This window comes from Budorcas taxicolor, chromosome 11 (genome assembly GCF_023091745.1).
Source record: "Budorcas taxicolor isolate Tak-1 chromosome 11, Takin1.1, whole genome shotgun sequence".
NCBI classification, from domain to species: Eukaryota; Metazoa; Chordata; class Mammalia; order Artiodactyla; family Bovidae; genus Budorcas; species Budorcas taxicolor.
In genome coordinates, this window is record NC_068920.1 from 97,713,098 (window position 1) to 97,726,821 (window position 13,724).

Genomic DNA, 13,724 nt, shown 5'->3' on the forward strand with positions numbered 1-13,724 from the left:
AAGCATCACTACGAACAAAGCTAGTGGAGGTGATCGAATTCCAGTTGAACTATTTCAAATCCTGAAAGATGATGCTGTGAAAGTGCTGCACTCAATATGCCAGCAAATTTGGAAAACTCAGCAGTGGCCACAGGACTGGAAAAGGTCACTTTTCATTCCAATCCCAAAGAAAGCCAATGCCAAAGAATGCTCAGCTACCACACAATTGCACGCATCTCACACGCTAGTAAAGTAATGCTCAAAATTCTCCAAGCTAGACTTCAACAGTATGTGAAATGAGAATGCCCACATGTACAAGCTGGATTTTAAAAAGGCAGAGGAACCAGAGATCAAATTGCCAACATCCGCTGGATCATGGAAAAAGCAAGAAAGTTCCAGAAAAACATCTATTTCTGCTTTACTGACTATGCCAAAGCCTTTGACTGTGTGGATCATAATAAACTGTGGAAAATTCTGAAAGAGATGGGAATACCAGACCACCTGACCTGCCTCTTGAGAAATCTGTATGCAGGCCAGGAAGCAACAGTTAGAACTGGACATGAAACAACAGACTGGTTCAAAATAGGAAAAGGAGTCTGTGAAGGCTGTATACTGTCACCCTGCTTATTTAACTTATATGCAGAGTACATCATGAGAAACGCTGAACTGGAAGAAACACAAGCTGGAATCAAGATTGCTGGGAGAAATATCAATAACCTCAGAAATGCAGATGACACCACCCTTATGGCAGAAAGTGAAGAGGAACTAAAGAGCCTCTTGATGAAAGTGAAAGAGGAGAGTGAAAAAGTTGGCTTAAAGCTCAGCATTCAGAAAACGAAGATCATGGCATCTGGTCCCATCACTTCATGGGAAATAGACGGGGAAACAGTGTCAGACTTTATTTTTTTGGGCTCCAAAATCACTGCAGATGGTGACTGCAGCCATGAAATTAAAAGACGCTTACTCCTTGGAAGAAGAGTTGTGACCAACCTAGATAGCATATTCAAAAGCAGAGACATTACTTTGCCCACTAAGGTCCATCTAGTCAAGGCTATGGTTTTTCCAGCAGTCATGTATGGATGTGAGAGTTGGACTGTGAAGAAGGCTGAGCGCCGAAGAATTGATGCTTTTGAACTGTGGTGTTGGAGAAGACTCTTGAGAGTCCCTTGGACTGCAAGGAGATCCAACCAGTCCATTCTGAAGGAGATCAGCCCTGGGATTTCTTTGGAAGGAATGATGCTAAAGCTGAAACTCCAGTACTTTGGCCACCTCATGCGAAGAGTTGACTCATTGGAAAAGACTTTGATGCTGGGAGGGATTGGGGGCAGGAGGAGAAGGGGACAACAGAGGATGAGATGGTTGGATGGCATCACTAACTCGACAGACGTGAGTCTGAGTGAACTCCGGGAGATGGTGATGGACAGGGAGGCCTGGTGTGCTGCAATTTATGGGGTCGCAAAGAGTCGGACACGACTGAGTGACTGAACTGAAAGGACATATGATTCGTAAGTTAAAAATCTCCAGGTTTTTCTGAAAACATTCCCTAAGTTTGCAGTTCTCAAAGTGTGGCCCAGGGAATCCTGGGGAGGGGTCTAACAACTCCAAAAGGGGGTTATAACACCTTTTTGAAAAGTGCACTAGAGTAGAACTATTTTTCATAGTACTTATGAAAATAAGTATTAAGGCATTACTGGCCTTTTTCACTCCCAGTCTCTCTGAAGTCTAGTGGGGTTTTCCAGAGGCTATAAAGTGTGATATCATAACAGATTAAATGCAGAAGCTGCTACGATAATCTAGCTATCTTCTATTAAGCCAGACATCAAAGAGACTGGCAAAAAAAGTGATAACAATGCCACGTCTCACCAAATTTTGTTTTGGAAAAATTATTTGTTCATCAAAGTTATTTATGTTAACTATGTGTTATTAATAAATGAGTTAATAGTTTAAAATCTGTTTGTTTTTCATACAATAAATGCCATTGTATATAGTTCATATAAACCGAAGTGTGAAGATCACTCCCTCTACCCCATATTGCACCACGGGCCCCCTTGGTCATCTTCCCTCCCCCTATTCACTGGTCTAAAAAGGAAAGGAATTTTATTAGTTTCTATGAAACAGACTTAACTTTGTTATAGGAGAGATAATAGTCTTGTAAAAACATGTGGGATTTTTACTCACTTGCAGTCATAGTATATGAATCACACATTAATATTATAAATTTAAGTTAATAAAAATCTGAAGATGACTCACTACCAAGTGAATTACAATTTAAAACATTCAGCATGCATTACTATAATAAATTATTTCCCATCCACAACATAAAACTATTATAAATTTTCAATTTCAAAAACATGAAGCTATATAATTACCATTACGATTTCAAGAGCAGGAAGAATCCCCAACTTTGCCAGAGTTTTGAAAAATGCATCTCTGTTTTGAGGTTGTAATGTCTGAGAAAACGCACAAAATTCCTTGAAAAAATTAACCTGTAATGTTAGAAAGTATAGTGAGAAGCCTACACACATTAAAAGAAACCTTGGGGCAAACTGTAATGTGAACTACCAGTGTGCAATTAAACCTCAAGGACCTGAAAACCCAGCTACCATTTATTATAGCATGGTTTCTATGTTCTTTAGGTTATGAGGAGCCAGGATACCCTGACTTCAAATCAGCCAATTCATCTTTGGTACAGTTATTTATTAATGGCATATTACTTTTTTCATTTATAAAATTACCCCTTTACACTGCTGCTGCTAAGATGCTTTAGTCATGTCCGACTCTGCGAGACCCCATAGACGGAAGCCCACCAGGCTCCCCCGTCCCTGGGATTCTCCAGGCAAGAACACTGGAGTGGGTTGCCACTTCCTTCTCCAATGCATGAAAGTGAAAAGTGAAAGTGAAGTCGCTCAGTCGTGTCCGATTCTTAGCGACCTCATGGACTGCAGCCTAACAGGCTCCTCCATCCATGGGATTTTCCAGGCAAGAGTACTGGAGTGGGGTGCCACTGCCTTCTCCTAGGAAACCTCTAATTCTTTTTCAGTATTTCTTTAGCATCTGACTATAAAGTTTAAAAAAATGGTAAACTGTTGGTAAACAGTAGTCACCATTCTCTTTTCCCTATGGATGGTTTATATCTCAAAAACCTAACTATCAACACATTTGAAATAAAAGCATCCCTAAGAGCCAAATTATTTATCATTTATTCAAGAAGGATTCTCCCTTTTTATTAAAATTTATTTATTTTTAATTAAAGGATTAGTGCTTTACAATATTGTGTTGGTTTCTGCCAGGATTCTCCTTACCTGTTTTAAAAAAAACAGCATCTCAATAATGTTTCTACAACCACAAAAATATATGAGTTCGTAGTTCTGTCCTAACATAATCCACATGCCTGATTTTATAATTTATAAGGCACATATTCCCTCACTGGGGGGAAAATTAAATATCTCTAAAAACTTCTAAGATATAAAACATAATAATTTTTAGAAATATTGAGAACAATCATTTTATAGTATAATTTAAATACAGTAAGGGGTTAGGGAACCCACCCTTCACTAAGTCAAACACCTGCATGTAACTTTATAGCAGGCCCTCCATATCTATTGTTCCATATCCAACCTTGGACCATGCAGTACTGTAGTATTTACTACTGAAAAAGAAAAAAAAAAATCTGTGTCTAGATGGACTTCTATTGTTCAAACATATGTTGCTCAAGGGTCATCTGTTCCTTTTATACTAATTATAAAAATCTTCCTCTTAAATTAACAAGCTCAATATTAAAAGCTATGTATGCCAAAAGAGTAAGTGCTCTTTAAGAGTGTGAATTTCAGTAACTTACCAATTCACGTCGTTTATCATCATCCGTGGCCTCATCTGTTAACTGTGCAAAAACTTCAGACAAAAATTTCTCATCTTCCTACATGAGAAGAAATATTACTATGAATATTAACAAAAGTGTAAAGTTATACTCACTTATCTGATTTTAAAAATTGTAATAAAAGTAGATGAAAACCTAGTAGCAGTTTCATTACAAACTTAAAATTCCAGTATATTCATGTTATAAGGTTCAAAATTTGACAATACCTTTCAATATTAGCTAGACATATATTATTACCTCATTTACATTTAATCAGAAACCCCTAAAGAACTATTTGAAAAACAAAAATTTGATGTTCTAAAGGGCATGCATGAAAACTTTATTTACCTTAACTGAGTGCTTCTCTAGTTCCTGTTCAGGGTCTATTTATTTATGCTTAATTTAAACATAATTCAAACAAATTTGAAGATTTCATTATTAGTCCATAGTGGATCGGAATAATGGGAGTTACAAATTCGGCAATAAAGAATACTGAAATCTGATAGTGGTAAGATTATAAATGCGAACAGTGATTATCTTTTGGTAATGGAGTTTGAGTGATTTTCTTCTTTGCTCACCTGTATTTTGCAATTTTCTAGAATAAGTATGAACAATTAAATTACAATGGAAAAAAATGACATCAATATTGAAATTCACTTTAGAGATTTTCATCAAAACCTGCTGAAAGTCATGCTTTAAGCTTTAGTAATCTTCAAAATTCACTTTTATGAAATATAATTCAAATAATTTAAATTAATTAAAAGAACATAACCTAAAAATATTTATAATAATGGTAACCGCATGGTTGATAATAAAAATCAAACCATGACATAAGTAAGGATATAGCTAGTAAGTATGTTGTGTACAAATCACTTCAGTTGTGTTTGACTCTTTGTGACCGCATGAACTGGGGCTTGCCAGACTCCTCTGTCCATCGAATTCTCCACACAACAATACTGAAGTGGTCTACCATGCCCTCCTTCAGGGGCTCTTCAGACTCAGGGATTGAACCTGGCTCTTTTATGTCTCCTGCACTTGCTGGCAGGTTCTTTACCGCTAGCTAATATACCTGCCCCTTTTCTTACTATGAATCCCCCATGAAGAGCTATCAATTCTTTAAAGCCTTTCTGAAACAAGGTAGAACATATATGAAAAAATGAATGAAAAGCACTAGGTATGACTATGGAAAATGTAATAGCTCTCCCAATAAATATCCTTTGGTGCTACTCAAAGACACATCATTGACAAATAACCCCTTTCACTGACTCAGAAGTGTTCCTTTCGTTAATTTGATTCCCTTTGGACTTTATGTATGGAAGTCTGAATCATTCACCTTCTGAGAGAGTGCAACTGTATAAATCACTTATCCTTCAAATCATTTATCTTTCTCAATATTTTAGATTTTAGTGAATAAGTACACATTTATCTCAACGCCTTTTATAAATTCTTTTCCTGCATTGCTCCCAGATTAACTCCTTTCCTGTCTAAAGATTTTTAACTATTTTCAGAATGTTTTCATTGGAAAATAGTTCCAGTTCTTTGATAAATGCTATTTCCCATTTAAATTCTTCTTATAGGATTCATTATTTGTGTGCTGACAGCTAAAACTCCATAAAGGATTAGAGAAGCAATTTCAGGTACTACAGTCTGCTAGGAGAATGCTGATTGCTAGTATTTTCTTCCCCTGATCTCTATTATTAAAAAAAAAATTTTTTTTTAAATTTGGCTGTGCTGGGTCTTAGCTGTGGCATGAGCACTCTTAATTGTGACTTGTGGGATCTAGCTCCCTGACCAGGGATCGAATCTGGGTCCCCTACGTTGGGAATACAGAGTTTTACCCACTGGACCACCAGGGAAGCCCCTATTATTCTTGATAATATTCTACAAAAGCACTCTGTTCTGATATATGTATTAAGGGAGCTACTGAATCACAGCTTAAAGCCTATCATAAATACAGCTGGGAAATCTCCCCCTAAATCCCTGCTTCTCTAAGTATTAATAATTAAACTAGTTTCCTTAGATCATTTCAGTTTTTCTTACCATTTCACTTTAAAAGCTTTTAATAAATCATAATTATTCTAAGTCAAGTTGTGCATGTGTTGGAGAAGACTCTTCAGAATCCCTTGGACTGCAAGGAGATCCAACCAGTCCATTCTGAAGGAGATCAGCCCTGGGTGTTCTTTGGAAGGAATGATGCTAAAGTAGAAACTCCAATACTTTGGCCACCTCATGCGAAGAGCTGACTCATTGGAAAAGACTCTGACGCTGGGAGGGATTGGGGGCAGGAGGAAAAGGGGACGACCGAGGATGAGATGGCTGGATGGCATCACCGACTCGATGGAAGTTGAGTCTGAGTGATCTCCGGGAGATGGTGATGGACAGGGAGGCCTGGCGTGCTGCGATTCATGGGGTCGCAAAGAGTCGGACACGACTGAGCGACTAAACTGAACCGAACTACTTTAGGTAACAAAACCTTGAGGGGAAAAGAGGAGCTGCTCCTATAAAGTCTGAAATCAAAACTTTTTTTCCTGCAACAATGTAAAAATGGGCACACGCACAAAACCAAAATGCCAAACCCAGGACTCATTCACCATTAGAGGTATAAAACTTCCATTATACAGTTCAAGGAAACAGAATAAAATCAGTTAGTCTCAGTCCTGGCTGCATATCTGAATTATCTGGGAATCTTTAAGCACACACAGTCACACATACCCACAATAATAATTAGGTCTCACAACATGGCATAAAAGGTATTTTTAAAAATCAGCTGGTTCTGTTTAAGATGGAAAAGTTCGGGAAATGGATAGTAGTGATGACTGCATAGCACTGTCAATGTACACACTATGAACTGTACACTTAAAAATTATAAAAATTCTGAATTTTATGTCACATATACTGAACCACAATGTTTTAAATGCAAAAAAAGTAAAAAAAAACAAACTCCAGCTGCATGACAGGAGATTTAGAAATATAAAAGATCACACTAATAAACGACTCTACAGAAAACTATGAGATAAAGCCCTGTTTTCTGTGTTTAATAGTACATTTAGAGTAAACAAAATAAATATTTCAAAAAGAAGGAACAAACACCAGCTTAACTATTAGGGTGACTACGTATTTGAAAACAGAATTGTGAAGAATACCGCAGTTTACTTACCTGCAACATGCTGACTATTTCAACTTTGTTGAAGAAAATAAAAGATGTAAGAGTAGAAAGAAAATTCTCTTCAAAAACAGATGGTGTAGGCAAAATGATGTCCTGAATGTACTGTACCCTGTAAGTCTGATGTATTTTTTGCCTTAGTTCAGAGTCTGTTATTGGTATAACTTCCTTAAACTTTGCAGTTTTGGTCAAGAATTCTCGGTGCCTTTTTGGCTGAGCCAAAGCAGGGTCATATTCAAGACATCCCACGACATCCATGATACACTCATCAGAAAACATAACCTCAAACAGAGTTGCCTTATTTAGGAATAAGATTCCTCTAATAATTTCATACAAATGGTGTAAGCCTTCAGTGTTTTCCAGGTTCTCACAAGCTTGGAATAACTGCAGTAGTTTTTTAATATAGCCTTCATTTTCCAAGGCCAGAGCCAGCTTTTCTCTACGGATAGGTGAGGAGAGAACTGAGGTAACTAAGTCAGCAATCTCTTCAAGTTTATTGAGTTCACACGTGGGTAGGTCAATCAGATGACTGGTTTCAGGCATTTCTTCAAATCGTTCTTCTTCTGATTCATCAATAAGGTCCTGTGTGACTTCCACTGATGGATCCTTACCTTGAACCTAAAAATATACAGCTGGTTACCTTAAAATACAAAAGAATTCAAAATTTCCGAAACCAAATCACTCACCACTGAATTTAAGTAAACATACCTTTTAAGGAATTAATCCTAATACATTGTTAATTAAAAGTGAAGTGTAGAGGAGGAAATACTATTAGCTTACAGTCAGTTATTTGAGTCTTCAGTTGCTGATTGCAGATGATTTCACTTCTAAATTTCCCAACTTATAACTTGAGGTTAATTCTGATACCTAATAACCTCAATATCTGATAATGTGGAGTGAACTTTGCAGAAATTAACTCTTCTCTCAGTCCTCAAAATTATTATGTGTAACAAAGCACCACCACACTGGCTTAACAAGGACACTATTAAGTTCAAACCAAATTAAAACTCAACTTCTTGTCTATTCAAGAATAAGAAAATACGATTTCCTCAAAATATTTTTGAAAAAATATTTGCTTTTGCTCCGAGTCTGAAACTGATAAACAGACTAATAAAAAAATCTATTATTTCAAAAACTGGCATTCATTTAACATCTGTGATAAAGCCTCCAAAGGTTCTAACATCTAGATAAAAATTATACCATAATGAATAAAGAACTGCTGTATGATTCAGGTTGACTGCTTTATGATTGAAGAAAAGCAAGGCTAACAAATTTTCTAGTGAATTATTCTAAAAGAAAAAGTTTAGAATTTGACTTTTCATAAATTTTTCTAATTCCTAATCCAATCGTGTAATAATTTTCTGTTCTCCACCTTAAAACATCCTGAATATCCTAAATAGACAAAGTTCCACAAGTTTCCAAATTCACCAAAGCAACACATGAAAAAAGATCTAAGAACTTAAGAGAAAAAAGTAGATGGATATACTAATGCATCTGTTTTTTTTTTTTTCTCTAGAGGAGTGACAGTATTTTTTTTACTTCTGAGTTTTCAACAGAATATCTGGGCCTAAGGAGGATGACACATAAATTTAAGGTACACTATAAGCAAGGTCATAAGAACAGTTCAGATAAAATATCTTGGAAACTCAGAGGAAGGAAAATTCCTTCCAGCTCTTGGGGTGGGAGTGAGCAAAGAATACAACGAAGGGATCATAAAAGCCATGGCATTTGAGATTTTAAGAAATCTTAAGAGAGAGAAAAAGGTAAGATTCAGAGGGAGAAAAAGGTACTCAAAGTGCAAGGGGAAAGAGCACAGAGCCATAGAAATGAAAGTATAGGACATACACATGGCAAACAGCAAATCTGGAAATGCAGAGTGAATGAAACCAGATCATGGGAAGTCAAGCTAAAATATCTGGATTGTTCAGGGAAGTGAATGTGTAGCACTTTAGAAAGTTGACCCAGCATCAGCTGCATGAGATAAATTTGAAAATATAGGTAAAATAGGTTGTTATTCCAAAGGCTAAATGAACAACTGAATTTGGATTATGATGTTGGAGCAGATGAGGAATAGCTATAAAAGAGAAAAGGAATCGCAATGACCCCACAGTTTTAAACTTGTCATTAGGAAGATCATGGCTTCTTTAACCAACTGATGTTGAGTTTGAGGTGTTTGAATATCCAGCTGACAACTAAACCTGTGGGGCTACGGTTGTTTAGTTACTAAGTCACGTCTGTCTCTTTTGTGACCCTATGGACTGTAGTCCGCTAGGCTCCTCTATCCATGGGATTTTCCAGGCAATGATATTGGAGTGGGTTGCTATTTCCTTCTTCAGGGGATCTTCCCGACCCAGCGACTGAACATGTGTCTCCTGTTTGGCAAGTGGATTCTTAATAATTGAACCACACGGGAAGCCCACGGGCCTATTACTCTGGAAAGATAAGATAGAAGATAGATATCTGGTATTAGGGTGGCAGTTAAGCCCAGAAGACTCTAACAGAAACCAGAGAAAAGAGGAATGGAAAAGCCTGAGGGAAGGAAGAAGAATCAGAGGTTACAAAGAACAAAAAAGAGGAAACCAGAGGAGTTAACTTACCCTTCAAATGAACACGGTTTGCATAAGTTTAAGAATAAAAGCACAGCTCTGGAAACATTAATTTGGTTATAGCATGTTTTATTTGTTATCTAGTATTAACCCTTACAAGCTTCCTCAATTCTCTCCTAAACGTAACTCTAATCTGTCAATTGCACACAAACCCAAGTATCTATTTGGATGTCAAAAGTGTTGTCCACCGGGCTTCCCTAATAGCACAGGTGGTAAAGCATCTGCTTGCAATGCAGGAGACCTGGGTTCGATCCCTGGGTCAGGAAGATCCCCTGGAGAAGGAAACGGCAACCCACTCCAGTATCCTTGCCTGGAGAATCCCATGCACAGAAGAGCCTGGTGGGCTACAATCCATGGGGTTGCAGAGTCAGACATGACTGAGAGACTAACACACAACAGTGCTGTCCACCAGGTACTTCTGGTTCTGTCTCTTGTGGCATGTGAGTTCATTGATTCAGTGAAGTTACACGGAGCTGTGTGACTTGCTTTGGCCAATCAAATGTGAACAAAAGTGCCATGTGTAACTTCTGGAAAGAATTTTAAAAACCAGTGCCCCTGATTCATCACTTTTCTTTCCCACTTTGCAATAACCTTGGAAATATTAAAATGAATTCTCTTATCAACTTGGGCCCCCGAGTGACTCTGCTAAGCAAAGTTCCTTCCTCTCCAATATTGGTCAAACAGCATTAAGGGAAAAAAACCAAGCTTTTGTTGTGATAAGCCACTGAAATTTCAAGATTTTGTTATTACAACATAAACTGTCCTTAACATTCTTAAAGTCAGTCAACTTTATGATGAAAACGTTCATGGCAAGTCCACTATCAATAGGATTCTCAATGAAAATTTGTATTTCCCACACACCAATCACAGTCATCAGTGCCTTATAGTTTACTGCTTTAAATTGTTTTCCTTTTCAACTGTCAAACACTATTTCTCCTTTAAGTCTCACAAAAGAGATCTTTTTCTCCAAGAAGCCACTGAGTATTCAACTTCCTCCAATATTCTTCTTTTCCATCTCACAACTTATATCTTTACTCACTTCCTTCATCTGTTTCAAAGAAAATGTCCCTACCATTTTCTAAGGTTAAAAGTTCCATATGTATTTTTGACTATGCTTTCTAACAGCTCCATATATTATCAATTATCTGAGCTCCAGGTTTCTGTAATTTCTTTCTTCCCAATGATTCTTTCTATCATTCACCATTACCCTTAATATACTTAGTACTCCTTGAGCTATCAATCTTTTTCAGAGAGGAATTCTATTTTCTCATTATAAGGAGTTAAGAAATGACCAAGAAATGTGTTTTTTATTGAAATTGTTCTTTCAAAGTCAGGAATGACCTCCCAGAACTAAAACATAATGTATGGTTCTGTAGAATACCACACAGTAGCTGGGAGCAATAAACTAAATGTATACTCAGGAACACGGATAGATCTTAAAAGTGTAGTACTGAGTTGTGTAGTAAAAAATTAACCTTGGGAGACCAGCAGAGTGGCCAAACATTAACATTCCTTTCAAAGGTGGAAAAGTTTGGGTAAAAATCAATGACAAATAGGGAGGAGAAATGATAACAGAGGGCAAAGTAATGAATAAGTAGGTAATGTAATGAGAGAAATCAAATATTAACATGGGTGCCTTAAAAAAGCTCAGGGTAAGAGATGGTATTCTCTTAGCTCAATTATAACAGATGCCTGGAGGCTGAAGCTATATATTTACTAAGTCTACCACTGCTCCTGGGATTCAAAAAAGTTGAATGAAGTCTGTAGGTCAACCAGACAGAACTGACACCACTCTGGGAGACACTGCCATACAATATGATGAACTCATGGACTAATTATTAATGACTGAGTGGGATTCTACTGGTTTGGCCAAAGAAGCTTGTCCTTTCTACAGAGAAGCTTTGTAACATCTGGAAAAGCCACAAACAACTTGGCCAACCCAACAGTAATGTGCCAGTATCCACTTGGATTCTTACTTTTCAGATTATATCTACTACCACACATGGTATAACATTACTACTGTTGATCCAACTACCTTACGTACATAAGCTTTATGATAATATTGATATTCAAGATCAAATGTTCTGGAAAATTGAAGTAAAGCTCCTTAGCATGTAATGTCAATAGAAAATGATTGACATGAAGAATAAATGGACTTACCAGCTATTAACCATCAGCTAATTTCTATACTAAAGAGTTTTCTTAAGAGTTGACCGTAAGGTATTAAAACAAATTACAGTAGATGAAGGAGGGAAATGATCAGTCAAAATAGTGCAAGAAAGTAAATCATGGCTTTATAGGACAGAATAAGTCTATCCCTAGCCCAGATTGGCTCCTCCAAATGTTAGGCATGTTGATACCGATACTACTGCTTTGTCGCATATATGCTACACTAAATGTACATGCTAAGGCAAATATGATCATTTTGGTGTAACAGTCTCAGCCAAGAGGCCAAATGGTGATCTTTGCAGTAAAGGACTACTCTTCCCTCAAGAAAGGTTTGGACCTTGTCTAATTCGTGAGAGGTAATCCCTAAGCATTCTGAATATACGGTCTATTGGGAGTGGTTTTGTTTACCTGGGGGCCTTGTGCTATGCCAGATACATCCTGCACATACATGTATGGCTAACTGTATGGTTTATGGTGGAGATCTTGGGCCACACAGTATCAGCTCAACATCTGGAAGTGCTGGAAACTAGAGTCAGCCACATGGGCAGTCAGCCTTCCTATATGTTTGTTTTCTGTTTTATCTCTCCACATTTTAACATACCTCTTTTAGATAAAACGGAAAAAAAAAAATCAAGAATGCATGCAAGTTAAATATTATTAAAATAACCTTACCTGACAAATTTTTTCCCAGATCTCATCACAGCCAGCTTTTTCCTGGAAACTTAGTGCCAGATCATAGTTTTCAGCTTCTGACCAAACAATTAATGTATCCTGTTTAAAAATAAAGATTTGTGTCATCACACCAGAAGAAATAACTACAAAGTATAAATAAAAATCAAGCGGACAAGAAACAGCAAAGCAATGCCCTCAGATAAGTGCAATTAATGTGCACTCAATTGACACCATGTAATTGCATTTTGTTATCCTTTGTAACTTTAGTATTATACTGGCAAAGAAATCATAGCTTTGACACTGTGTCAGTAAGCAATCTTCTGACACAAAAAATATCAAGATATGTTAGCAGGCTCATGTTACCGAGATAAATGTTTAATCAAAAGTCTAGCACTTGGCCAAAGTATAGTATACACATTCAGATGTCTTTAATTATGTCTCTCCCAAAGGTTATGCTTTTGGGGAAAAACTGTCAACTCCCTTATTAAAAACTAAAGTTTGGTTTTAAATTAAAACACAAGTATAAACACTAAAATCATTATGAGAACCTAAATGAAATGGACTTTTGAAGGATACATAATAATGGAAGTTTAATATGGCTAAAACTTTGAATTTCAAAAAAATGCAATCTGAGGTTATTTCAATTATCAAAACTGTAATTTATGAAAACATATTAATTGTTCAGTTAACCGGTAATTTATAAATATTATAGCCTATTAAAAAACAGAAAACTAAAAGTGAACCCCAATAAAGACAAAATTTTCAAAATGAAAACATTTCAGTACTTTGGTAGCTCTAACAAGAAAGTAAAAAATATCTTTTAATTAATCTAGGACTCAGATTAACACTTATTTGTTGTATAACCAGGTAAAAAGAACACTGAAAATCTGTGTTCTTGCTCCTTATTGGCCATGCTTCTTAGAAAGGATTGTTTGCCATCGTGCTTGTGTGCTAAGTCGCTTCAGCCATGTCCAACTCTTTGCCCACCAGGCTCCTCTGTCTATGGGACCTATAGCCCCACCAAGCTCCTCTGTCCATGGGATTCTCCAGGCAAGAACACTGGAGTGGGTTGCCATGCCTCCTCCAAAGGATCTTCCTGATCCAAGACTGAACCCCTCTCTCTTGTCTCATGCACTGGCACAAGAGTTCTTTACTGTTAGCACCACCTGGAAAGCCCCTTTATTTGAGTAGGCCACTCTTTGATTTAAAAACCTTTAGTTGCTCCCGTCATGTACAGAAGAGGTTTTGAAATCTTTTTTAAAAATCAAGAGAGCTCTTT

At 36.9% G+C, this 13,724-nt stretch overlaps 1 protein-coding gene across 1 annotated transcript in view; it reads right to left on the reverse strand.

The window, feature by feature from the left end:
• PPP4R3B (protein phosphatase 4 regulatory subunit 3B) overlaps nucleotides 1–13,724 on the reverse strand; it is a 52,978-nt gene that overhangs the window by 28,210 nt on the left and 11,044 nt on the right. The window contains exons 3-6 of the mRNA XM_052647698.1: nucleotides 12,446–12,544; nucleotides 6,993–7,616; nucleotides 3,818–3,895; nucleotides 2,349–2,465 (exon numbers count right to left, since the gene is read on the reverse strand). Coding sequence (XP_052503658.1) covers nucleotides 2,349–2,465; nucleotides 3,818–3,895; nucleotides 6,993–7,616; nucleotides 12,446–12,544 — 918 coding nt within the window. The remainder of the gene's footprint in view (nucleotides 1–2,348; nucleotides 2,466–3,817; nucleotides 3,896–6,992; nucleotides 7,617–12,445; nucleotides 12,545–13,724) is intronic.